General features: G+C 41.9%; 1 protein-coding gene across 1 annotated transcript; it reads right to left on the bottom strand.

Annotated features, from left to right (window-relative positions):
* Positions 1-1,100: 1,100 nt before the first annotated feature.
* On the bottom strand, positions 1,101-27,274 carry CD86 (CD86 molecule). The gene is given in 6 exon segments (XM_060149317.1): positions 1,101-3,326; positions 5,803-5,848; positions 13,735-13,887; positions 16,827-17,135; positions 18,730-19,075; positions 27,239-27,274. Coding segments are annotated over 6 exon segments (987 nt in total). The 3' UTR covers positions 1,101-3,229.
* Between the last annotated feature and the right edge of the window lie 691 nt (positions 27,275-27,965).

Here is a 27,965-nt window from a genome sequence, read left to right on the forward strand (position 1 = left end):
TGACCTTGGGTAAATCACTTTGACTTCTCTGTGCCTATGTTTCCTCATCAGCAAAATGGGCATAATGGCCCAGTACCTTCATCACAGGGTTGTTGTAAGGATTAGATGGGATAGTGAGTGTAAAGGTTTATAAGAATGCCTGGTACAAAATAAACACCAGTAATATTAGCTAGTACTGTTTCACTTTTCACCTTTCTTGGGGTTCTTCCTCTCAGACTTGGAACACAAAAGGCCTAGAGAATTTAATGTACAAAGAATGGATGTTTTCACCAGAGGACATGTTAGTGTTTTATTCTATCTTTATTTTTTAATTTATTCATTTTTTTAATTTAAATTTTATTTTTGGGCTGCATTGGGTCTTCGTTGCTGCATGCAGGCTTTCTCTAGTTGCGGCGAGCGGGGGCTACTCTTTGTTGTGGTGCGCGGGCTTCTCACTGCGGTGGCTTCTCTTATTGCAGAGCACAGGCTTTAGGCACACGGGCTTCAGTAGTTGCAGCACGCGGACCCTAGAGTCCATGGGCTTCAGTAGTTGCAGCACGTGGGCTCAGTAGTTGTGGTGCACGGGCTCTAGGGCACGCGGGCTTCAGTAGTTGTGGTGCGCAGGCTCAGTAGTTATGGCACGTGGGCTTAGTTGCTCCACAGCATGTGGGATCTTCCCGGACCAGGGATCAAACCCATGTCCCCTGCATTGGCAGGCGGATTCTTAACCACTGTGCCACCAGGGAAGTCCTTTTTAAAAAAATAGTTTTGAAGTACTACCTGAGGTGCCTGGGATCCACTGGTGAAGAAATTAGACACATTCCTGCCCTCACAAAGCCTGGACAGTTTTCTTTTTTCTGTAATTTCCATAATTTCCATAATGACTCTTCTCACATGCCATGTATTTATTTATTTTTAATTGAGATATAGTTGACATATAACATTGTATTACTTTTAGGTGTACAACATAATGATTTGATATAGTGTATAATATGAAATGATCGCCACAATAAGTTAACATCCATCACTACACATAATTACGAATTTTTCTTCTTGTGATGAGAACTTTTAAGATGTACACTCTTAGCAACTTTCAAATATACAATTACATGCATTTATTTTATAATCAAAGTATTTTCAATGAATAAATTTTTATACTAAGCTTTTGTTTAACGTACATGCAAGCACACATTACATGGAATAAAACATTACAAACTGAAAAGCGAGAATCCCTTCCTTAACTTCAGATTTCCTAGTTATCCAGAGAAACAACATCCCTTACCTGACATATGTCTCAGTAACTAGATAAACATAGAATCATATGAGACACAGAGGAAAGGGAAGAGGAGAGGGTTTAGGGTGAGTCAGAGGCTTTTAGCTAGGTGACTGGAGAATGGGGCTACCTTAGAGCTGTTAAGAGGAAGGACATACATTAGGAGGATAGAGGGAGTAATATCAGACTATAAGTACTGTTAAAATAGAAGAAGAAAATTTAGACTTTTACATTATTTTAATAGAAATTTATTGAGAACTGCTCTGTATAAGAATAGATAACGTATATGTATAACTGAATCACTTTGCTATACACCTGACACTATCCCAACATTGTTAATCAACTATACTCCAATATAAAATAAAAAGTAAATAAAAAAACATGTTACAAAACAGCAAGATGCTTAGAGCCTAATGAAGGCAAGGGCAGGGCAGAGCACACAAATGGTACTATTACAAGTACCAGCATGGCTAGCATAGCCATCTATAACCCTTTAGGGTCCTTTATGTAGAATAAGAAGAACTACTATTTCTGGGGCTTTCCCAAAGTTCTCTTTAGGTTTGGACTGAGGCTTCTCCATCCCTTAGTGATGCTGCCTTAGAGCCAGAGTCTCCTAACTCATTTCTACAGGGCTAATACATTCCTCTCTTGCGCCCAGGTTTCCTGTCATTGAGAATGACGCATAGACAGTCCTCAGACACAAGTTTGCTAGCCCTGCTCCAGGCCAACCATCACCTCCTTAGGACATCTGCAGGCTAAGTCAGCCTCTGGGCAATTTGTATTCTGGTCCTTTTAATTCTGCCCCAGCTCCTTCTCTCTCAGCCATTCATTGAAAGAGCCCTAAGCCTCCTTCCATTCACGCCATTATTAAGATGATAGCTCTCCCCCGCCAGCTCTGCTTCCAGCCAGATGCAACATCCCAACAACCTGGCTATCATCAAACCCCCTCCCCAACCTCCAAGGAAACTGCAGTCGGCCTTAAGTCCATTTGGACAGGCTGTCCATCTGTTGCTCTTCCTATGGCTTGTCGAAGGACTGGACAGACTGAACATTCATGTGTATTTCTGTTGGCCAAGATCTTTCATTTTCTTTCCTGTTTTGAGTATTGCGATCTCTCTCTCTTCGCTCTTGAACAGTTGCCCCAGGCCATCGTCTCAGTCATTTTCTCTGAGAAGAGCAGCAGGGTTTATGATGCACAGCACTCTCCTGCTGTATCCAGCACTCTTTGCTAAGGCTCGGCAGTAGCTTCTTGGGCAGGTGGATCCTCCTTAACATTAGCAACAGCCCAGATGGTAATGGCTACAGGACTGGTTCCTTCTCTGTCTCTAATTTCCCAGGTTTTGAGTTGGTCTGCTCATTGTTGTCAGCACACTGGGCCACCACTTTCCTTACTGACCCTCACAGAGGGACAGGAACTCCTTAGCAGAGGGTGGACTTTTCTCAGTAATTACATTATTATAGTATATATTTCTTGATACTTCAAAATATTAATATTAACACTATAAGGCCATAAAATACATAACTCCCACCCGGACTGAAAAGGTAGTTGTTCAGTCACAGGTATACAAGATGGAATGAGGCACTACCTGAGATTCAGAGTAGATAAAAGCCACAATTCCAGGAATTGGGAGTTTTACATAAAACACAATGTATAACATTAAGAAAAGAGACTGAATCTGAAACAGGAGGTGTTAGTCTTACACATGATTCCGAGCCAGGAACCAGTTAGGTGGGCTTGACCCACAAGTGTGCTCTGAAATGAAAAGAAACAGTTAAAATCTGCTCCTGGCATAGAGAGCAGAGCTGGCATTGTAGGGAGGCTATTTCACTTGGAGAGAATCGTGAAGCCCCCTCTATTATTAATAGTAATATTTTCTTGCCTTCTGGGAAGGCTTAGAGAGACAAGAAAAAGGTCAGTCAAAACTTGAAAAGAAAAGCATATAAAAACCGGATAGTCGTATGGCATTTACTCTTTAATTAAAAATGGGTAGCACTTTTGTCGCTTGAGGCTGTCTCTGAAATGTTAATATCACACTGGGCTTCATCAGATCTTTCAGGTTCTTGGAGTTCTACTCTGGAAAAACAGAGAAAAGAATTCAGTGAGATTTCACAGTAGAGCCACTTTCTCTTTCTAGATTTCAGTGATAGGGCAGAATATAAGGGGACATTGCAATAGCAATGAGGAGAAATAAACTACTGAAGAGAAGTGGAGATGTACTGTCCATACTTCCTAAATTACTATCTTTGATTTTTGTCTGGGCCTGCCCCTGCCCTATGCTGATTCTCTGCTGCCTTCCCTCCGCAGCTCTTCCGGACCACTTCTGAACTAAGTCTGACAGGGCAGGCAAGATCTCAGCACCTGGGCTCACCATCCTGGATTCCGAGACTCACAGCGACTGGTGTATCCAGATAAGTGCTAGGCACACTGGGAGCTGTGCACCCTGGGATCATGACTTGTGTCTCTGTGACCAGGTTTTTTTTTATTAATTAATTTATTTTTGGCTGCATTGGGTCTTCGTTGCTGCGTGCAGGCTTTCTCTAGTTGCGGTGCGCAGGGGCTACTCTTCGTTGAGATGCGCGGGCTTCTCATTGCGGTGGCTTCTCGTTGCAGAGTGTGGGCTCTAGGCGTGCAGGTTTCAGTAGTTGTGGCTCACGGGCTCTAGAGCGCAGGCTCAGTAGTTGTGGCACACGGGCTTAGTTGCTCTGCGGCATGTGGGATCTTCCCGGACCAGGGCTCAAACCCGTGTTCCCTGCATTGGCAGGCGGATTCTTAACCACTGCGCCACCAGGGAAGACCTGTGACCAGGTTTTTGACTTAGGGTTGCTTTGACCCCATGACTGTGTGACCAGAGCCTTGATATTCTTGAGAGTCCAGTTTCTCAGGGTGGGTGGAGGTACAGACAATCTGATTGCATCATGCTGTGAAAGGATGGATCACCAGGAATCTTTGTGTATTCCTTCATGCATACATTCATTCTTTCAACAAATATTTATTTTTATAACCAAGATATGGAAACAACCTGAGTGTTCACTGATGCATGAATGGATAAAGAAATTGTGATACACACACACATACACACACATACAGTAGACCATAAAAAAGAATGAAATCTTGCCATTTGTGACAACATGGATGGACCTCGAGGGTATTATGCTAAGTGAAATAAGTCAGACAGAGAAAGAAAAATACTATGTTATTTCACTTATATGTGGAATCTAAAAATAAATGAATAATAATAACTTTTAAAAATCAGTTTATAGATACAGAGAACAGATTGATGGTTGCCAGAGGTGGGGGGGGCGGTAAGCAGGTGGGAGAAATGGGTAAATTTTTTTTTAGTTTAAATAAATTGAATTTTTTAAAACAATCTGAAAACTTGAACTCTTAAAGAAAAAAAGCACCTCACCAAATTTTGCCTTCCACAGCCCTCGTACGTGAACAAAGGAAAATATAAAGAAAAGGGTATACACACTTCTCCCTATGCCATATTTAGGGTTACTTAAGTGCTGTTCTTATTTGAATTTGATTAGGTAAAGGATCTAGAAAGAAAGCCAAATAAATGAAAAATAAGTACAAATCAAACAAACAAATTATTGCTCAGCTGAAAGCAAACGTAAGAGAAACTAAAGCCCAGAATAATGTTTACTTTTCCACAGAACTCCTTTTCAACATGTTATATACTTATCAAACCATTAGAGTATAAATTCTATAAGTCCTATCATCTTTCAACCAGTATTCACCATGAAAATTACAACTACTGAAAACTGTTAATATTATTAAAAGGCTACTTTCTATAGATCCAAACATATCTGCTGCTGCAGTTTTACAGTTTAAAAAATTTATTGAGCACCTACTATATGCCAGGCACTGTGCTAGGTTCTGGCAGCACAATGATGAGCTTCGATGATATGTTCCCTGCCCTCTATAAAGTTTGATTTAGTTAAGTTTATAGAGTTTAATAATATAATTACACCAGTATATAAGTATAACCTGGTGTTATGAAGAAAAAACACAGGAATCCACATGATACTATAACAGGCTGACACAATCTAGTTTGGGAAGGGTTTTTAAGAAAGTGCAACTTGAGTCAGGATCTGAAGAATGAGGTGAAGAAGTGGCAAAGAACATTCCAAGCACAGGGCACAGCAGATGCAAAGACACTGAGGCTAGAGGGTACATATTATCACTCCTCACTTATTTATTTATTCATTCCACACATATAGGACACCCAGGCACTGTGCCAGGTACTGCAGTTACCATGTTGAATAAGATGCAGCCCATGCTCACCACATTAGACCCTTTTGGTATTAATTTTTTACTTGACCACAACTGAACTTGCCATGACCCTTGGGCATTGTGCATAGGGCACACTGCCATCCATTTATAGCTAGGGCATTTCCCTCCAAGTCCTAACTAGTCTCACTTTCCTTTTCCTCTCCATTAGTTCATGTATGCTGAGATCCCAGCATGCCTCAGACCAAGCCTAGTTAAATTATAGACTCTCTGGGGATTGTACCTCTTTCAACAATGTTGTAGGGTCAGGACTCACCTTTTCTCAGTCTGTTCACTCTCTGTCCCCTCCACTTTGATGGTTTCTGAAAGAGACAAAAACAACTTCAGAAAATGTATTGCCCATAAATACTAAAAGAGGGAAAGTTTGAAGAGGCTCCTAAGTCCTAGGACTCAGAGAGAAATCATTGTTGCCATATATGTGGAATAGATGGTTCCTTGATGAAATTTCATGGGGACTGAGAAGGAGCTTCCTTCATCCAAAAAGTAAATGCCTTCTTTTGTTCATTGTACCTTAAGTTCTAATGTTGGGAATAGGTTTTACTTACAGCTCTATTCTTTACTAAACTAAAAATACTACTGGGAGGTATAATACATTTAGTTTTAGCAATCATTTAGTGATGGGGAAAAAAGTTTCCAATCCTTTTCTGAAAGTAAGGTTTAGAAGGAGGAGGAAAAGGAAATCTTGCAGATGTTGGTGACTAAATGGGTTAGCCAGCTGGTGCTACCAAATAATACACAAGGTTGCATGGAGAGGTTCAAGTGGGAAATTTCTAGTGGGCTAGACCTCCCAAAGCCTGAGTTCCTACTGGCATGGACTTACTACTGATGCAACTTTGGGTGAAAATTCCTCTATGTTGACTGTTATGACCGTGCTGTTGTCCCGCTCTGCGCCTTATAGCAGGGGTTGTTAACCCAGGGTCCATGGAGGAATTTAGGGACTGCAGCAATCCTTTCAACAACACCCCTGATGGTTTTGAACACTTCCTGTCTTTGGCAGTTCTCTTTGTGTGTGCATGTGTGTGTGTGTTTAAAAATAATCAGTTTTATTGAGGTAAAATACACAGTAAAATCCAATCATTTTCCATACAGATTTTGATGAGTTTAACAAATGTATGCAGTCACGTAACTACCACCACAACCAAGATATAGAACATTTATATAAGCCCAACGAGTTCCCTCCAGCCCCTTTTCAATCAATTCCTTCCCCCCACCCCATCCCCTGTAACCACTGATCTGCTTAATGCCACAGTAGTTTTGCTTTTTCTAGGATTTCATGTAATGTATAGTCTTTTCGTGCCTAGTGTCTTTCATGTAGCGCAATGCTTTTGAAATTCATTCATGTTGTTTCATGTTACCAGTAGTCCATTCCTTTCTATAGCTCAGCAGTATTTCACTGTATGTATATAGCACCATTTGTTTATCCATTCACCAACTGCAAAAATTCAGGATGCCAGATTTTCAGTATTATGAAGAAAGCTGCTATGGACATTTGTGTGTGTGTGTCTGTGAAGACATATGTCTTTATTTCTCATGGGTAAATATCAAGGATTGCTGAGTTGTATAGTAGAGCATAAGAATTTCAGTTGCTTCACATCCTCTCCAACATCTGATATTTATCAGTCCTTTTAATTTTAGCCATGTTAGTGGGTATGGGGTGGTATCTCATTACGGTTTGAATTTGTATTTCCCCAACGACTAATGGTGTTATGACTGTGTAACTGTGCTTATGGGCCATTTGTGTATATTTTTATGTGAAGTATCTATTCAAGTCTTTTACTTTCTGCCTTTTGTTATATGGATTGTCTTCTCATTACTGAGTAGTAGTATATAAGTATGTATTCTGGTTATAAGTCCTTTATTATATTTATATTTTGCAAGCATTTTGTCCCAGTCTGTGTCTTGACTTTTCATTTTCTTAAAGTCAAAGGGCAAACATTTTTAATTTTGATGAAGTTCAGTTTATCAATCTTATCTTTTTATAATACAGTTTATGCTTACCATGTCCTATCTGAGATTTGCCTAACCTAAGCTCACAAAACTTTTCTTCTATGTTTTCTTTCAAAAGTTTTTAATTTTAGCTCTTATTTTAGGTTTATGATCCACTTCAAGTTATTTTTTGGGGTGTCTAGGTTCATACTTTCCCATGTGGATATCTAACTGACCCGATACCATTTGTTGAAGACTATCCTTTCTGCATGGAATTAACTTGGCACTTTTGTCAAAATCAGTTGACAAAATCATATTTTTTGACTCTCCATTTTGTTCCATTGGTCGATATGTCTGTCCTTTCACCAGTGTCACACCTTGACTACTATAGCTATATAATAAATCTTGAAATTAGGTAGTATAAGTCCTCCATCTTTGTTGTCATGTTTCAGAATTGTTTTGGCAATTGTAGATCCTTTGCATTTCCACATAACTTTTAGAATAAACTTTTTAATGTCCACTAAGGAGCCTGCCAGGATTTTGATTGATAGTGCATTGAAACCAAAGATCAGTTTGGGAGAACTGGTATCTTAATAGCTAGTCTTCTAAACCATGGACACAGCATAACTCTCCATTTATTTAGGTCTACTTTAACTTCTGTCAGTAGTCATGTTTTTTAGTTTTCAGTATACATACAGGTCTTGTACTTGTTTTTAAAAATTAATTCCAAAGCCTTTAATATTACTTGATGCTACTGTAAATGGTATTAAAAAATTCAGTGTACAATTGTTTGTTGTTAGTATGTAGAGAAACAATAGATTTTGTGTATTGACCTTGTATCCTGATACTTTGCTACACTAAATCAGTTGTAATAGCTTTTAATGGATTCCTTAGGCTTTTCTACAAACATGATCATGTCATCTGCAAAATAAGGCAGTTTTACTTCTTTCTTTCCAATATGTATGCCTTTTATTTCTTTTTCTAGAGTTGTGGCACTGGCTAGGACCTCCAGTACAAGGTTGAACAGAAGCAGTGAGAGTGACATCCTTGCCTTATTCCTGATCTTAGGTGAAAGCAATCAGTCTTTTATCATTAACTATGATGCTAACTAAAGGATTTTAGTAGCTGTTCTTTGCCAAGTTGAGGAAATTCTTTTGTATTCCTACTTTTATGAGAGTTTATCTTTCTTTTTAAAAATTACGAATGGGTATTAACTTTGCCAAATGCTTTTTCTGTATCCATTGACACGTATTCTGTATCCACATGATTTCTCTTTTCAGTCTGTCAATAGGTGAGTTTTATTGCTTGGTATTTGGATGTTAAACTTACCTTATATTCCTGGAATAAACCCCACTTAATCATGATGTATAATACTTTTAATACATTGCTAGATTTCAGTTGCTAATTTTGTTGAGCATTTTGGCATCTACGTTCACAAGGGATATGTGTAGTTTTCTTTTCTTGTAATGTCTTTTTCTAGTTTTGGTATTAGGGCTCCCCCTGCCTTCAGAGCAGCCTAGAAACCGACTCCAGGCAGTAAGTTGTGGAAAATCATAGGGCTCACCTTATCTTTTCCCTTCTCTCAGGGACTATAGTTTTCTGTAGCCTGTTGTCCAATATCTGAAAACAGTTGTTGCATATATTTTGTCTGATTCTAGTTGTTTACGGCAGGAGGGCAATTCCTGTAGCAGTTAAGCCTTAATGGGAGGAAGGAAAAGTCTGTGTCTTCTATATAATTTTAAAAGAGCTTTAACTGTTAGAAAAGTCTCTTATTTCCTTCTACCTTCTTATAACCTTCATCGAGATACCCTTTAGAGCCTCAGTTAAGTATGATCTTTGCACCCTATGGCAGTTTTTAGATATTTAAAGGCAGCACTTGTGTCCTCCCCAAGGCTTTTTTTTCCCCCCTGGCTGAGCATTCTGAGTTATTTCAGATATTTCTTTCTTTTTTAAAATACATCTTTATTGGAGTAAAATCACTTTACAATGCTGTATTCGTTTCTGTTGTACAACAAAGTGAATCAGCCATATACATGTATATATATCCCCATATCGCCTCCCTCTTGAGCCTCCCGCCCACCCTCCCTATCCCACCCCTCTTGGTCATTGTAAAGCACCGAGCTGATCTCCCTGTGCTATGCAGCAGCTTCCCACTAGCTGTCTATTTTACATCCAGTAGTGTATATATGTCAATGCTACTCTCACTTCGCCCCAGCTTCCCCCACCCCACCCGCCATGTCCTCAAGTCCATTCTCTATGTCTGCGTCCATATTCCTGCCCTGCCACTAGGTTCATCAGTACCATTTCTTTTTAGATTCCATATATATGTGTTAGCATACGGTATTTGTTTTTCTCTTTCTGACTTACTTCACTCTGTATGACAGACTCGAGGTCCATCCACCTCATTACAAATAGCTCAATTTCATTTCTTTTTATGGCTGAGTAATATTCCATTGCATATTTGACTGATCTTCCAGATACTTTGTAAATCTAATTACGTTCTATTTTTGTCAGAGTTCCTCTTAAAAATAATGGTGCTTATAGTGAATACAGTAGTTCAGGATGTCTGTACACCAACACAAATAATATTATCCTTTCATACTCATGACAAAATCACCACTGTTTTTTTTTTAAAAAAAAGCTTCTTTTTTAAAATGAAAGCAGACAATAAAAAGACAGCTTCTAAACTTTTGGATTTGATTACAAATTTAGCATTTTGAAGAGTAGATATGATGGTATCCCCTGGTTTCAGTTTTTAAGCCCTGTGAAACTTTCTGTTTAAATGGTGGTTAAAAATAATTTATTTTGGAAAAGACATTTACCCTTTAAGAAATCATTCCTGAAAGAGCTGAGACTCTTCCAAATTTGGAGGAGGGAGGCAAGTTGTAAAAATTGTAGGTTGCTAGGCACTATTACAATACAGATTTTAGTCAGACAAGAACCAAATGAGGAAGTAAAACTTCAGGAGGAGCTATTTTAGTCTTTCTCCCCAATGGGTAAGCTGAGAGGGTAACTTCTGATTGGGAAAAGACAGTAATTGAAGGTTACAATTTCTCATGCTTTAACTGCCCTATTTGACAAAACAAAAAAGGAGAAGAGAGATTAGAAACCAGCTAGAACAACCATGGCATTTCCCTTTTATTCATTTAACAGCCTAAACAGGGTAAATATGTACGGTTGAGGAATAGAAAAACTGTAACTACTGAACAATCACTGGAAAGGACTTTTGACACCAGGTTAGTTAGTTGGAGGGCTGTCTCCTCTGAGAAAAGGATTAATATTGGATTAAGAGGAAGCTGCACTGTTGGAAAAATTTCTACTCATCAGTAAGCTTGTGTCTCTGTGGATGGGTCATGACTGTTTTCATGTTTGTCTACTGGCAGAATTTAGTTCCTTGTGGACTGAGATCCCCATTTCCTTGCTGGCTTTCAGCTGGGGGCTATTTCCAGTTTCTAGAGGCCACCCACATTTCTTGGCTTACGGCCCCTTCCTCCATCTTCAAGGTCAGCAGTGGTGCGTTGAGCCTGTCTCAAGCTTTGGATCTCTCCTCCTTCCATTTCCTCTTTCTAATCCAGGTGGGAAAGATTCTGTGACCCATGTGATTAGATTGGGTCTACTTGGATAATCCAGGATAAACCCATCATTTTAAACTCAGTATTTAATCATGTATGAAAAGTCCTTTTTGCCATGTAGGATAACATGTTACAGATTCTGGGGTATATGAGGTGGATATCTTGTTGGTGGCATTATTCTGCCTATCGTACAGCCAATGCCAGGGGTATCCACAAACAAGTGCAGACATTGCTAAAGTTACAAAACCCAGTTTTACAAACATCTCATATCTACGTGGCATGGTTACTTGGTACATCTCCCTCCTCCAGTAATATCAAGGCTCTTCTCTTTGACCAAACTTACTGGCACATGTGACTATCTGACCAAACAACTTTTTTTTTTTTTTTTTTTGCGGTACGTGGGCCTCTCACTGTTGTGGCCTCTCCCATTGCGGAGCACAGGCTCCGGAGGCGCAGGCTTAGCAGCCATGGCTCACAGGCCCAGCCGCTCCGCGGCATGTGGGATCTTCCCGGACCGGGGCACGAACCCGTGTCCCCTGCATCGGCAGGTGGACTCTCAACCACTGCGCCACCAGGGAAGCCCCAGACCAAACAACTTTTATCTACCAATATTCTTTATCACATTCTTGAGGGGGTCGTATATGTACTATGCTCTCTTGTGGTCTTCTGCCTTTTAATACTCATAGCTCAATTTGACCATCTCAAATGCAACAGACACCCTTACAACTCTCTCATGTGTACAGACACATCCTCTTTAACTCCCTTTATCTAGTCTCCTGAATTTTTCTGATTGCTTTTTTAGGGGAAGAAACATTTTACTTGGCTTTTCTCCATCCCTTTTCTTTGTTTCGTTTGTAAGCTAATCATTCCAATGCAAAACCAAATTTAGGAGACAGCTTATTTCCAAGCAGAAGGTTGCTTCTGCACATTTAGCTAATTCTAAATGGCAATGAGATTGACAGAAAGAGAAGTTCAAAACGCTCACTTTGAAAAGTCAAAGCCTGGACAAGCATGATATATCTGTACATCTGACCCTGCACTGTGAATTTTACACTTTTGTATCATAGAAATCTCTCGGTATACCCTGTACTTTGGCAGTTTGAACGGCTCTGCTATAAGCTTTGTGTTAATGTATTGAAACTGGATTAGCACTCCTAAATTTCTTGTTTTTGGAATACAGCTGGATGAAATGAATGACTGCTAATGTCATCCGTCTATTTTCTAGATGGATCTTAAAATCAGTACCCTGAAATCTTAAGATGCTGACCAGAAGCCTTACTCATCTTGTGCTTCTTACCATAAGCGAGTAAGAAGGTTTTACCTTAATTATTAGCACCAACCAAACTTTTACTGGAGGCAGTTACTGAGATAAAGTCCAAGCGTATCTTACAACTTCATCCAAACCAGCCCAAACCACAAACAGGCATGGGATTCTTATAAAGTCAGGGACCACTTTGCCCCCCATTAAACACAGGGCGTTTTTACAACAGAAGTCAGTGGGGAGGCAGCTCAATGCAGTGCTGTTTAAAATAGCAAAACTATGGGAACAACCCAACTGTCCCACAATATGGACTTGGTTAAATAAATTAAGGTGTATCCACATAACGGAGTATCTTGCAGCCATTTTAAATGATGCTGTAGAATAATACTTAGTGACACTGAAAATATTCTTCCAACATTTAGTATAAAAAAGTTAGAAAACAGTACATGTTATATTATTCAAATTGTGAAAAACAGTCCTCATAATACTGTCCCACTTATGGAAAAATAACAGGTTAATACATAGAAAAATCTGGAAGTTATACACTAAAAAGTCAGCATAATCATTTTTTCTTACTAGTATAACTATAGGTGATTTTTTTTTTTTTAATTTATTTATTTATGGCTGTGTTGGGTCTTCGTTTCTGTGTGAGGGCTTTCTCTAGTTGTGGCAAGCGGGGGCCACTCTTCATCGCGGTGCGCGGGCCTCTCACTATCGCTGCCTCTCTTGTTCTCTGAGGAGCGCAGGCTCCAGCCGCGCAGGCTCATGGGCCCAGTTGCTCCGCGGCATGTGGGATCTTCCCAGACCAGGGCTCGAACCCGTGTCCCCTGCATTGGCAGGCAGATTCTCAACCACTGCGCCACCAGGGAAGCCCACTATAGGTGATTTTTATTTTCAGTATATTTGGTAATGGATATGTACTACTTGGTAATCCATATGAGTTAATATTATTTTTTAAAGTCAGTGGGGAATAGTTCATCTAACTTACTTCTCGGTAAACCGAGACTCTTAGAGATGAGAAGGTAAATCTTATGGTCACCTAATCCTCCCCTTCTCCCACCAAACATTCCTGCTTGAACATCATCAGGTCCATAATCGTGAATATTTAGAAGTGTTTTCACCATTTTACTTCATTGAATTCTCACAGTAACCTCATGAAATAAAGTAGGTAAGGCAAGGAATCATCAGCTTTGTTTGGAAACCAGAAGTACATTTGTAAACCTTAGGTTAGAAGTGTTGCCTTTCCTGGAAATCCAGGCAACCTTATCAGCTGCTGAGTCCATATGGGCTTGAAACCCTGAGGGAACCTTTTCCTCCAAACACCTGCTGACTTTTTGCCAGCCTGGGCTCAGCCAACGAGCTCCAGAAGGCAGCTGATTGGGAAGTTAGCTGCAAAGTGGCAATCTGCAGAGGACACGCACTGACTCACCACATTCTTTAGAGGGGCCAGCCTGCGGCTTCTTCCTTTTCTTTAGTGTTAGAAAGAACACCATCCCACACACAACGACCAATGTTACAAGTAGAGCTGCAATCCAGAGGATGTGGTCTGGGACAGGGGGGCTTGGCACAGGTGGCTTTGCATCTAAAAATGAACCCAAGTTTTCAATCAGCCAGGAAGGTTGATTATAAAAGCTTTATAATTGCTGCTCTTCTCTTTATTTGCATGCCAGAATCTCCTCAGGGCTCTCCTGCCAGAGCAGCCTGAAATCCACGTGATTTGGGCCATAGAAAATCCCAGTCTCAGGGCCTCGGCAGCTGACTGAGAACCAAGCCAGCGACTCTGACCAAGTGCCTGGACTGAGCTGCCTTGCCTTCCCTTCCCACAGACTGACATGACAATGACCATGATCTAGAAGAGGGTCACCTTGGCCCTTGGTTCTGGAATCTGGGTAATGTACCTGTACTGAGGCTATGAAGGTACAGTCATCTGGGCAGCATCCGGCTTCCTCAGCCCCCTATGTGGTCAGGCCCCAAGTTTTTTGGTTTTTTGTTTTGTTTTGTTTTTTGCGGTACAGGGGCCTCTCACTGTTGTGGCCTCTCCCTGTTGTGGCCTCTCCCGTTGCGGAGCACAGCCTCCGGACGCGCAGGCTCAGCGGCCATGGCTCACGGGCCCAGCCGCTCCGTGGCATGTGGGATCTTCCTGGACCGGGGCACGAACCCGTGTCCCCTGCATCGGCAGGCGGACTCTCAGCCACTGCGCCACCAGGGAAGCCCTGGGCCCCAAGTTTTGACGTTTCTCTTATAGTAATTCCTCCATCCACTATCATCTCTAAATCAGGCTCCAGACACCTGTCACCCGGACAAACATAGCAGCCTCTTTACAGGCACCCATCTCCAGCTTTGTTTGTTCTTTCCCCTGATGTCTGGGTGGACTTCCTCAAGCATGGCGTTCAGCCTCTCTCTCCTACTGGAAAACTTTTGATATGTCTTCATGCCCTGAGGATCAGGGTCAGAATCAGCTCCTGGGAAGTCAGGACTTACTTCCTTGCACAAGGACTCCTAAACTTACGGGAAGTTAAAAAACAGGCTTTGGGTGGAAAAATTAGGACTGAGTGGCCCATGTTATAGACATTTATGGGAAGAGGTCTGGTAGTTAATCTCAAATTACAGGAGAATAGGACCAGCTGACCTTCCATTAGCTTAGGGGCATTTTGTGGACCGATGCCCTGTTTCTGGGACCTTAAGAAAAGGAATTGTTGGTACTGCAGGCCACATTCAACACTTTTTGAGTCTATCCCAGTTTAATCTCACTTGAACCTGTTTGGCATCCCAGTGAAGGAGGGTAATACTTGTTAACATGGAGGCTGCTACCTTTTGATACCCCAAAAGATTCCTTGACACAGGGCCTAACCTATATCTTATCTAGCCCCATTTTCCTGAGGCAGCTAGAGCTGAAACATTTCTGAACATGGCAGCAGCTAGGAAGGTTTTGGCAGCAGCTGAGAAACGGCAGAAAGGTGAGCCAGGGTGAGGCTCTAGTGGTGGCGAGGCTCTGTTCCTGTGGGAGTCATGGCAGAAAGCCCCAGGGTGTGTCATGTGTGGTGATGTTGGCAGTGCCAAGAAGGTGCTAAATTTCAGGACAGCATGGGAGAGGCTTCTATCAGGCCAAGAGAGGCTACAGTGGAAGCAACCAGGACAGACAGGGTGACCTCGCCAGTTACTGAACTGTCAAGAGTCAGAGGTGTCTGATCAGAAGGAAATCAGCACCTGCACAGGGGACTGGCCCACTGGTACAGCTAAGCTGGCTGGTGGGGACTGGCCCCAGGGGCTGTCCGTAAGAATGCATCAAGAGGCCAAGTTATGTTTGAACAATGAAACACCAGGAGAGGGGAGGCATTAAAGCCAGAGGATGGAGCAAGGAGCTGGATGGATGCCTTAGGAGGGGGCAAACCAAGGGGCCAGAGTTGGAGGAGGGGCCAAGGCAAACAGAAGGCAGATGGGTGGGGGGAGGGGTCAGGATCAGAGCAAGCAGTGTTGAAGGCAGTGTGGGTACAGAGTGCCTTTATTGCAGGAGAGACTCTTGCAATTACTGCTCCTCAAAAGTGGGGTCTCAAGTATGGATGTATTCTAGGGCAAAGCCAGGAATTTAAAATGGCAGGCTCCTATTAGTGTACACGGCTTAGTTTCAACCCTTTCCCAGTGGGATTGGCCCCCATACTACACTGTCAACATGCCACAAGCATTTCTGCTTCTGCATATTTCCTTGACACATGTGTGCTGATGGCCACCACTGCCTGTGCCCATGGCAGATACTGCTAATAGATTGTGGCCCTCTCACCTCCCAAGCCTGAATGCTGTTTCAGAATTTTTCAGAAGCTACCACAAGTTTGAGTACCTGTCATCTCTTTATCACACTTATTAAGCCCAGTTATTTCTGTTATGGTAATATAAGGTCCCATGTCCTTTAGGAAGCCTTCACTGACCCTCAAGGAACTTGCCTATCTCTGAATGCTTATAAATCTTATTATCAGGCACTCTTGTTTTTAAATTTAGTTGTATATTTCCATGGGATATAATTTAGATTCTAATTCAGTCCTTTTACAATCCAATTTACCATGTGTGTCCATTGTGGAGTTCTGATTCTATTAGAAGGGCAGAGAGCGTGTCTTAAACCTTTTGGTTTTCTCCCCTGAAATCAACAATGTTTAGAATGGTTTTGTACTCATAACAAGTGCTATATGTATATATGAATGTGTGCGTGTGTGTGTTCTAATGAGTGGAAGAATTTTAGCCTGGAGAAATCCTGGCATCTTCTAACCTAAGCTTCAGAATCTTCTATCTAAAGGTAGCCCAAAAGACTGGGCCAGTGTCAAGGCTAAGAACGTGCTTCCTCAAGAGCGGCATAGGTTCATAGCCTCTTGGACCTTGTAGCACTCAGATGAAACAAGAGCCCTCTGTCTGGGTCTTTCCTAACAGTATGAAAATGGCCCACTTGGAGGTTTCCTGGCAAGCAGGGGACACTGGATGATCTGCCTTACCCATCTGTGTATAATACCTGATAAAAGAAACTGTCAGGCTTACCTATATTGCAAGGTGGTGAGAAAAGCAGTGTCTTCGTTGGCTCAAGTTGCAAGACACAGAAGATGCTCACATTTGTTTCAGGAGGGATGGAAAAAGACATGCTGATAGAAATGTTGTACAGTTCTGTGATATTATTTTGAGATTTCTTCATGACAGTGTCATACTCAGTAGTAGAATTCTTAGTTTTTACCAATATATACATCCTCTGAGGTTCTGGGTAACCTTGTGTAGATGAGCAGGTCAAATTTATGATGTTAGAATTTTCTGTTTGATTAGGAATTAGATTTATTTCTGGTTGACTGAAGTTAGCTGAATGCAGAATAGAGATACAAAAAAAAACAGAAATCAGTTTAAATTTAGATGTATCTAGAAGGGAACAACAAATAACTAGGTATCCTGGGAACTCACTGGGGGCACACCTGGCAGGCCTCAGGGTGTCTAAATTGTGGGCCTCAGCCCACGGTGAGAGCCACATAATGATCCCACATTTATTTTTCAGGAATGGAGTTGGGGCCACCATGCTTACTTCCCGCTGACCCCAATCAAGGATGTGCTCTCTGAGCAACAGGAGGGGCTCTCTGAGCAACAAGAGGGCTAGCTCCTTCTGCCAGCCAAATCCCTTGCTCTTCTTCTGTAGTCAGTAGGTACTGTGCAGGTTCTACGTACTAATTTATAATTTAGTATATTGTTTCTAAAACTTCAGTGATTCGCATGATATTGTTACAAGTTTTGCTATATCCAACTACTCCTTAAGCGCTCTGCTTGTACGTGATGTGGCCGGTGGAAGGTAGATTGCCATGGTGTTACCTACCTTAAACCTCATTAACAATAATTAATCTGGACCTAGTAATCCCACACCTGGGTATCTACTCTAGAGAAATGAAAACTTACGTTTACACAAAAAATTTGTGCATGATTTTTTACAGCAAATCTATTCATAATAGCCCCAAACTGAAAACAACCCAATGTCTTTCCATGGGTTGAGTGGATAAACAAAATGCTACTTAGTAATAAGAAGGAACAGATTTTTGATACGTGCAACAACTTGGATGACTCTCAAAGTCATTACGTTAAATAAAAGAAGCTGGTCGTAAAAGGTTACATACTGTGTGACTTCATTTATGTGATATTCACACAAAGATAAGACCATAAGTTGCAAAACAGGGGTTATGGGTATAGAGAGGGTATGACTATAAGGGCATAGCATGGGGAAATTTTTTTAGGGTGCTGAAAATGATTTGTATCCTGTTTATATTGCTGGTTATATAAACCTATACATAAGTTCATATTAATAGAACTGTATGCCAAAATAAAAATAATTTTACTGTATTTTAATTTTAAAAAGTCTGTAGTGACATTTAGGTTTTTCAAGGCCTGGAAAAACAAGGGAGCTGTTTTGTCAGCTTTCGGGTTGTGTGCCTTGGGTTATTTCCCTCCTGTCTACTGGGCTTATGGTTGGGCCGCAAACAAGTCATAAGCAACCTCCAGGAGGCCGAAGGGAAATCCCAGATCAGCCAGCTGTCACCCTTGGTAGGAGCTCCAGGCAAAGATTTAGTGGGTGAGAACTCTTGGACTAAAGGAGAAAATGAATGTAAAAGAGATTTGAGACCTATATGGTTCATATAAACTTAAGGGCCAAATCACCCATGGTTTTCACTTAGCCACATTACCTTGGTTTCCTTAGTTCTATCTGGTCCCCAAAGCAGATTCTTACAGATCATTCAGAAGTAAACTATAAAAAGTACGAAGGACTTTTAGTTCCCTCCTCCCAAGCCCCGCACTCCCTTCAAACGGGCTTCCCAGAATTGGCTGTCCTCTGCCTCTCTCGAGGCGGCCCTCTCCCCCACCTATTGCAGTCTCATCTGAGAAGTCCCCGGATCTGAACGCGCCATTGGCTACATACCCAGCACTGACAGGTCAGAGCTCATCTGGTAGGTGGGAATCAGTCCTTGGGGTCCTTTATGATGGATGAAACATTGATACGAGCCCTTGTCCTTGATCTGAACGTTGTGGAGTCGCAGTGTCCAACTGTCCTGGTCAAAGCTCGTGCGGCCTATATACTTGGGATGAACATTGTGAGGATTCTCTTGGCCTCTGTACAGGTCATAGAGAACCAACTTATTCTGGTCCTGCCAAAATATCACCAGGTCATCCAGGCTTAGGTTTCGAGAGTTTGGAAAGTGGCATGGCAGGTCTCCAGTCTCATTGAAAAATGCCTGACTTTCCAAGGAAGCAGCACCTAAAAGAAGGAAAGGTGGAAAGTGGGGAAAGAGACACAAAAGGGAAGAAAGAAAGAAAGAAAAAAAAAAACCAGAAACTCCATTTCTCTTTATACAATACCCAGATGCTATCTTATCAGTAATGATCTTGAAGAAGTAGATATTAAACTCTGGAACTGTGCATACACATTGGCATGTGCAGAAAGGAAGGGGCTTTTGTCCTCACTCTACTGATAACTACCTGGGTGGCCTTGTGCAAACTGCAACGCCTATGAGGTTCAGTTTCCTTATCTGTTTAATGAAGGGGTTGACTAAATGTTCTAAGGTTCTTTCCAGTACTATGGTTCTGTGAATTTAAATCCGAGAATAGAGAAAATCAGCAAAGTTAGACAACTCATTCACCCATTGGTTACTTCCCTATAATCTGAATATTGATCCTCTTCACTGTAGCTGTTACAGGCTCCATTACTTCTTCACCATGACCAAAAGCTCCCTATCTCCCCTCCCTATCCCCTTATTCCTTGGCCTGCTGTGGTGAAAAGAGTTCCGATATCCCTCCTTTCATTATGCCTCGGTAGCTGGGGATCACAGTGACTAATATCTTTGAAATTCAAATAGTTCCCTTTATAGACTTTCCCTCATGACTGCTGCTCCCATGGCCAGCTCTCCCAAGGGTAAAAACAGTTTGGAAATGACACAAATGGTCAACCAAGGCCTCTATTCTGTGACCTCTCTAAGCTCTTTCGGAGATCAGAAAGAGACCTGGGCAGATTTGATGGTTGTTTTGGGATTGTGGTGGTCGAAGACCATTTAAGGTACATGAATGAAATGCTGGAAATGAATCATAAATGGGAAGGTGAGGATGTACTTTTGGAGTACTGGGGAATCCCCAGGTACCACAGACTTGCTCTGCCCAGGACGCATTGCTTTTGGAAATGTTTTCAACCCCTGGAGAATGTGCTGGGAGAGTTCAGAGAAATGCTTTCATCCCTGAGGGCATATTGGGGTTTGTGGAGGGATTTGGGTCTCCTCACTCCTTAAATGTGATTGCTTATAGGGTTTCTGTAGGACCTATTCTGGATCACAGAATTACTTGAGACCCGGCCAAGAAATTAAGTAGTGGTGAGTGAGAAGTGCAGGGTTAGGGGAGAAATGCTGTTTCTTAGTTAATATGAAGTTAGACGCCACCTTGGAGAGGGAGTTAGGATGGGTTCTAAGTAAAGCTTCATCATTCCAGACTTCAGTAAAGGGATGTTGACATTAAGGAGGAAAGGAGAAGCAGGTTGGTGAGGGAGATGAGAGGAGTTATCTGACGCGTTCTTTGAGGGGTGGCAGGAGAAATTAAATTGATCTGATCAATAGGGTTCTCTTCTAAGAGGGAGTAGAAGAGAAATAACAGTGACATGCACTTGGTGAAATTGAACTGTGTGCAGAGCGGCCCAGTGAGAACCATAATCAAGGGGGTGGGTGCCTGGGGTGGTCTTGAACTCTATGGGAAGGGACTCCAGGCATCAGTGAGAGTCAGCACAAGTTTGAATCACTGCCTATTGCATTACACTCACTAGAAGCCTGTGAAGCTCTTGAAAGCAGAAAGTACAGTCTGTACAAAATGCATTCCCATATTGGAGGGAGGTGGGAAAATCTACCTGGGTACCTGGAACAGTGAAAGGGGGACCTAAAGAAGTCTTACTGTGTTCAGTAACTACTTATCAGGCACTCCTGGGGTGCTGCTACTCCTCTGCTAAACTCTGAATGATAATGTAAGGGTGTCGCCTACTGTAAAAGCTTCTAGCAACTATCTCTGGGGAAACTCATGCTGGTTTTATCACTAACTTGCCATATGATATAGAGCAGATGGCCTCGTGGGGAAACCAAACACATAGTTGAAAATTCTGCCAGTTAACAGTCACCATTATGTTATTATTCAGCAGTGCCTCTGGCCTGGAAATGACTTTGCCTTTGGCTTCTTCTGTCTTCCTGATTTAGGGTTGCTTCTCTACAGAGCCTCACAGAGCCTCTTCTCCTGCCCACCCACTCTCTCCACTCACAGAGGGGTCCAAGACCCAGGCTCCCTCTCCCAAAGATTATATGGAATTTTTCTTCCACCCATGTAACTGCTCCCCTCTCACCTGCCAACCGAAAGTGTGGTCTGTGCTCTAAAGGCATCGGCATCCCCAAGGGGATGCAGAATCCCTGGCCCCACTCCAGACCTTCTGAGTCAGAATCTGCATTTTTAACAGACCTCCAGTTTGAGAAGCTGCAATAGAGTATTTCTATCTCTGCCTCCAGAGTGGAACAGAGAGATGACGGAACAAGAAAAATTTGTTTCCATCCATCCTTCCCCAAACCCTCTCTCTTCACCCTGGGTGGAAATCACTCTGAAGTCCATTCTGAGTGGAACTGAAAGTATTTCACAACTTACTCCATAGTTCCTCGCCAACCACTGGCTTCCATGACATCACTTAGAGCTATGTATGCTAATTGCCTCTCTGATGATATGGGAAAACTTAGCTCAAAGTCCGTTTTTTCTAAGTGGCTTCAGGCCTCCCCTGTTATGACCCTAAACCTTAGGCCACCCAGCTATGGGACTTGCTGGGCTCCCCTGGAGGGTAAGCATTGAGATTCTCTCTCTTTCCTAGCACTTGAGTCATAGAAATGGCCTGGGTCTAGTTAAAACTGGTTGCTATGATGATGTTAGGAGCTAGGCACTCAAGAATCCATCTAGACACCTCCCTAATCAGCTGAAGACATTTCTTTCAAAGGATACTTGAGGACGTCATCAGCAAGAAACTGTTTGGCTGTCAGACAAAAACTACAGTCTTCTAACTTTGTGAGGTCTCTGACCCCACCTGGGACTTCAGTCTTCCCCAGCTACTACCCCGCATGCATGTCTTATGTATTCTAGGGTCATATCTGCCTCATATTACTATGCTTATCTGTACTCATGAATTTCCCTTCTTTTACTAAACTTCCTCCAGAGCTTTACTAGGCCCTATGGAAGCCTCATTCCATTGTAATAAACTCCTCTATGTCTTCAACCTCTTCATCAAATGTTTCCCCCAGGGTTGTGCTTTCATTGAAATCTGGCCCAACCCAAAGAACGTCACATGCCTCCAGCCACTGCTTGTTTTATCACACATCAGAGGGACCTTGAGCAGCACTCTTCCCCTTTTGAGGTGTTCTCCTCCCTCACTGCTGTTAGCTACTAATCATTTGTCACTACTTCCTTGCTCACTGAAGATTTTTGGCATTAGATGCAAGGTCTTTCTTTCCAATCAGTTATTCCTATCAAATTGGGTGACTTTGGCATGGATGAGTTTACCAACACCCTTGCCTCAAAGTTCTTTGATCTTTCCCACTTCAAAGATCTTCATCCACAGGCTATTTCAGCAGCCCCTTTCCCATGACGTAATCTTAAACCTTATCACCAAGAACACCTCTGCCCCTAGAATCTTAAACCTCAGTGTACCAACCTCTGTCCACAAGATATTTTCCACCAAGATTTGCTCTTGATTCTACCTACATCTGTTCTTCAACTTTATTAAGACCTCAGCTCTGTCCAGTCTAGGCCCTATAATGCAGTGCTTTCCAAAAGCACTCTCTTAATAGGTAGCTAGTATGACTGAGAAACTGAATTTCCATCTTATTTAATTTTAACTAATTTAAATTTAAATAGCCACATGTGGCCGGTGGTGGTCATATTGTTTGCACAGTGATAGAATATTTTTTCAATCATTCTCTTGCAAGCAACTTCAATAAACTTGCCCCTTTGTGCAGATTTCACCCCAAGAGCAATCTACTTTTGATCTGCATATCTGTTCCTTATGACTGAATGTTTGAGCACTCCTGGAGGAAATTATGCAGTTGATCAGGCTGGTGACATTACAAATTGGTAGACTGTAGTTCCACTTAACTTGGCCTCTGAGCTGCTCGCCCTGCTCACCACCCTCTCCCTTCCTCACAGCACTTACTTCAGCAGTACCCTCTGCTACTGCTTTTAGTTTCTCTTTCTCCTATTTTTTTAAACATGTTTATTGGAGTATAATTGCTTTACAATGGTGTATTAGTTTCTGCTGTATAACAAAGTGAATCAGCTATACGTATACATCCATCCCCATATCTCTTCCCTCTTGCGTCTTCCTCCCATCCTCCCTATCCCACCCCTCTAGGTTGTCACAAAGCACAGAGCTGATCTCCCAGTTCTGAGCTGATCTCCCTGTTCTATGCTGATCTCCCTGTGCTATGTGGCTGCTTCCCACTAGCTATCTGTTTTACATTTGGTAGTGTATATATGTCCATGCCACTCTCTCACTTTGTCCCAGTTTACCCTTCCCCCTCCCCGTGTCCTCAAGTCCATTCTCTAGTAGGTCTGTGTCTTCATTCCCATCCTGCCCCTAGGTTCTTCATGACCTTTTTGTTTTGGATTGCATATATATGTGTTAGCATACGGTATTTGTGTTTCTCTTTCTGACTTACTTCACTCTGTATGACAGACTCTAGTCAACTCTCTGAAAGAGTAAGTGGAGATTGCTGCCTCCACCCCCAGCCTCTGTCCCCACCTCTGTGCTGAAACTTCCCTGGCAGATGTTGTCAGTGGCTTCCCCCCACTGCCAAACGCAGAACACTTTTCAGACCTCGTCATCTCTGACCACGCTGTTGAACGCCACACTGTTGGCCATCTCTCCTTCTGAAACTCTATTCTTTCCCAACCTCTGACATCCTGGTCAGTTTTCTCTCATCACTCCTTAAATGGTGACTAGGGCAGGGATGGTTCTCCAGGAGTTTTCATGGCTGATATGGTATTTCTGTTAAGATTAGCTTTGCTTTGATCTCATGCTCACCATGGATCCCACTATAGATATAAATATAATGTATATACAATTATGTATATTTATATATTATAGATATATAATGTGTATATTTTATAAAATATAGAACTATACTATATGTTATATGAAATACGATCTATTAAAATATATGGAGCATCATATAATGTAAAATGTAAAGTGTAAAACACATCATTACATGCCAAAAAATTCAGCTCCTGTTAAGTCCAAGCCATCAGATTACACTACCCACTGCTCCCAGTATCCATCTCCTCCTAGGCACCTGGCTTCTCCATCACTTCCCTTGCCTAGGCAATTTCGGTCTCTTGCGCACAGTGCCTAGCCTCTCAGTTTCTTGTCCTCTTTTCCTCCAGTATCTTGTCGCCCACTCTACCCCAGCCATTTCTTCCCTAGACCAGACCCCAGACCCTATTGTTACCACTGCACCCCATAAAAACTCTCAATATCAAGCATCTCACCTTGTGACCACCACCTCTTATCTTTTCATTTCATTCTTTCTTCTCCCACCACTCCATCAATTCTCCCACCTCACTGGGATATATTATGAATTGGAATATTTCTCACTGTATCTGCAGATACTACCCTAGGCCAAGACTCCATTACCTCTTGATTAGATAGTTGCAATTGCCTCCTAACTGATCTCCCTACTTCCACCCTTGCCCACAAATCTAATTCCTTAAGCCCAATTGATCCTTTAAAATATGTCTCAGATGGTATAACCCTCCTGTTCGAAAGTCTCTGGTGACTTCCCACCACTCTGAAAATTATATCCAAATCCTTTCCCATCACGCTGAGAACTATACCCCCAATCCTTCCCATGACCTACAAAGTCTTATGTAATCTGGCCCCTGGTACCTTTCAGACCTCTTCCCTTCACTTACTCTGCCCCAGCCATACTGGCTTCCTTGCCATTCCTCCAAAATGCCAGGCACATTCTATCTCAAGACCTCCCCCCTTCACTCTTGTTGCACAGCCAAGAAGGCATTGCAGTCTCTGAAGGGAGTTGCAGTCAAGGACTCGGCCCTGTCACTGGTCAGTCACGCTCTTTCACATATTTATATTTGTAGCCCAGGCACTTTCGTTCCTCAGTTTCTTTATTGGGGCCTTGGGCAGAGGTCTTCTTCAGATGCTTCTGCTCAGGCTGCCTTATGGTAGGAGGGAAGGAGGACCTTGGAGACACTTTCCCCATGGAGAATTACTTTTCCCCAGCTGACTCAGTATTTCTACTCTTAGCCCTTTCCCCTCATCCTTCCCTTCCACCTCTCCCCAGGGTCCATAAAACTGCTGGAGCCTTTTGTCTGGGGCTCCCTCAACAGTGAGAAGAACCCCCGTGTCTGTGTTGATCCACCTGATCCTTGACTGGTGTGCTGCACAGAGGGAGAAAGAAATAAAAGTGTGGAAGAACAAGTTAAGAGTCAAGGGGAGTTAGTCTGAGAAGCTCTAGTATTTTCTAGAAGAAGAGAATGCGAGGAATGGTAGAGAAACAATATTAAAAGAGAGAAAGATTGTGACTATTCAAAATGGAAAAAGACGCAAGTCCTCAGATCAAAAGTGTGTTCTAAGTACCGAGTAAGATAAATGAGAATAAATCCACACCTAGATATGTTGTGCTGAAGCTGATAAACAAAAAGCATAAAATATTTTTTCAAATTTACAAAGAAGAAGAATTGAATCTTTTCATTCTTTAAAAAAATGAAGAAAGAATACCTATAAAACAATGACAGTTACAATGAAAGCTCCTTAGCAACCATAAACCAAAGAAGACAATGGGGCAATAACTTCTGAATGAGTAAAACACACACACATTCAAATAAAGCAAATTACAACCCACTGGACTAATACAATTTCAAAAATTATAAAAATGAAAAGAATTTAGAAACATGAGAAAGTGTGTATGAAACAATATTGAATAGAACATATTCAGGGATTTGCCTATATATTGTGGTCACAACTATATATAACTAATTTTACTCTCTTGTCTGTTACACTGTAGTAAGGACCAGAGGAGTGATTTTTATGTATTTTTTAATTTTCTATATTTTTAAAGTTTTTTTTTGATGTAGACCATTTTTAAAGTCTTTATTGAATTTGTTACAATATTGCTTTTGTTTTATGTTTTCGTTTTTTTGGCTGTGAGGCATGTGGGATCTTAGCTCCCCGACCAGGGATTGAACCCACACCCCCTGCATTGGAAGGCAAAGTCCCAACCACTGGACCACCAGGGAAGTCCCAGAGGAGTGATTTTTAAGTAGTGGAGGGAGCTGACTACTTTTTAATGGAGACATCTATAGGGAGAATGAATGAAAGAAAGAGTGAAAATGAAACCAAGAATGGGTAAATACTCTTAGAGACTGTTGAAAGAGTTTTCATAATTTTGAGGTCCTGGAACTTGGCCCTGTGACTGGCAATGGCTATAAAGGAAGGGCTACAAGTGTTTTTGTTTCTGTAAATCTTAACAGTACCGAGGGGGCCAAAATCCCGAGTTGCATACTCTGGAAATGGTATTAAGATCTCTCACAGAGTAAAAACAAGCCACAGTCTCTCAAACTCTTGCTGCTTCCCAAAGTAGTCTGTTTGCCATTGGAGCCTCTCTGTTCCCTACAAATTTCACTCTTGCTCCCAATCAGCCCTCTACTTATCCTATTCAGTGACCATCTTCCACTAAATTAACTTGTCTGACAGCCCATTCTCTCTGGAACCTACTAAATACTAAAATGATCCACTACTTCGGAAGTAAGATACTCCCTACTGGGGAGCAAACATCTATTTCAAAGGCCTCTGAGACAGTACCTTAACATAAAGGGGTGACTCCAATAGGAGAACTACTAGGCTCCATGACAGTTCTTTGGGAATTACGTCTGAACTATCTATCTATTCACCTCTGTGATTATAGTGACAACTATCAACAGCAACAGGAAGTAGGAGTCAAAGTAATCATATAAACATAATCCTCATGCAGCCACCCATGTAGGAACTTGCAAAAACCTAGGAGGAAACAGTAGACCCTTACACAAGATACGAAATGAGGGTTTGAGCCAATTTTATGTAAATCTTAAAGTGAATGAAGACCCCCAACTATACTCCTGGTACATTAATTGAACCAGAGGTATTGTTCAAGAGAAATAAGAAGCCTTAGGACCCGGTAAACCCCCAGACAATAAGAGCCACCATAAAAAGTCAAACTAGGAAGAAACTTCCTCCTGATACGTGAGCTACTGATTTTCCAAACACCGCTCTGACTCCAGCTTTAAGTGCTACTGGAGGTGCTGGGTAGCAACCAACAGAGCTGGACAGTTAGAGGTGCCTTTGCAAGTGGCACTTCAACATTCCTTTGGCTTTATGAATACAAAGCACAAATTATAACCTAATTCTGCAAGGCCATGGCTGCCCTCTCGCCCTTTTAGGTTTTAAACTCTCGTCCAATTTTCGCCTCATGGGCCGGGGCAGCAACTACAATGTCTGATTTCCATGACTAGGGGAGGACACAAAACATATGGAGGAAAAAGGAGACACAGAATTATTTCACTGTCCTGTTTTATCTCTGCTGTCAAATGAATTATTCAGCCCTGCATTTTTGCCGTGGATTATCTGGGTCAATTGCATCTCCTTTCTCCCTTTGGATTCCTGCCTATGGGCAGGTCACTGCTTGCCAGCCCAGCAAGCAGAGATGTGCCCTGAGAAGAAAGATAAAATTCAAATAGATTCTTTTTCATTCTTTAAAAAAGAATGAAATCTGTTTTGTTATTTTTAATCGTGTGTTAAGTATTGGCAATGTTATCTTCCAATCAGGTGTCACCATTTTCCTATCCCACTTAAAATTTCTACTGCCAAAAATATAACTACTATTCTCTCACCACCATAAAGCTTAAATGACTTCCGTTTGGGGGAGTTATTTTTAAAGTTTCAATATTGATAACTCTCTTTTTAGAATTTAGGACGTATCCAGGTATCCAAGTACCTGGTACATTTTTCTTTCTTCTCTCCCAAGTCATAAAAGCTGGGCTGGTCACTGTATGAGAAGGGCCAGGGCCCGAGCTGTAGGGACAGCTAAGGTGTCAGCTGCTGGGAAGGTG

The sequence above is a fragment of the Lagenorhynchus albirostris genome, chromosome 5 (assembly GCF_949774975.1).
Source record: "Lagenorhynchus albirostris chromosome 5, mLagAlb1.1, whole genome shotgun sequence".
In the NCBI taxonomy this organism is placed as follows: Eukaryota; Metazoa; Chordata; class Mammalia; order Artiodactyla; family Delphinidae; genus Lagenorhynchus; species Lagenorhynchus albirostris.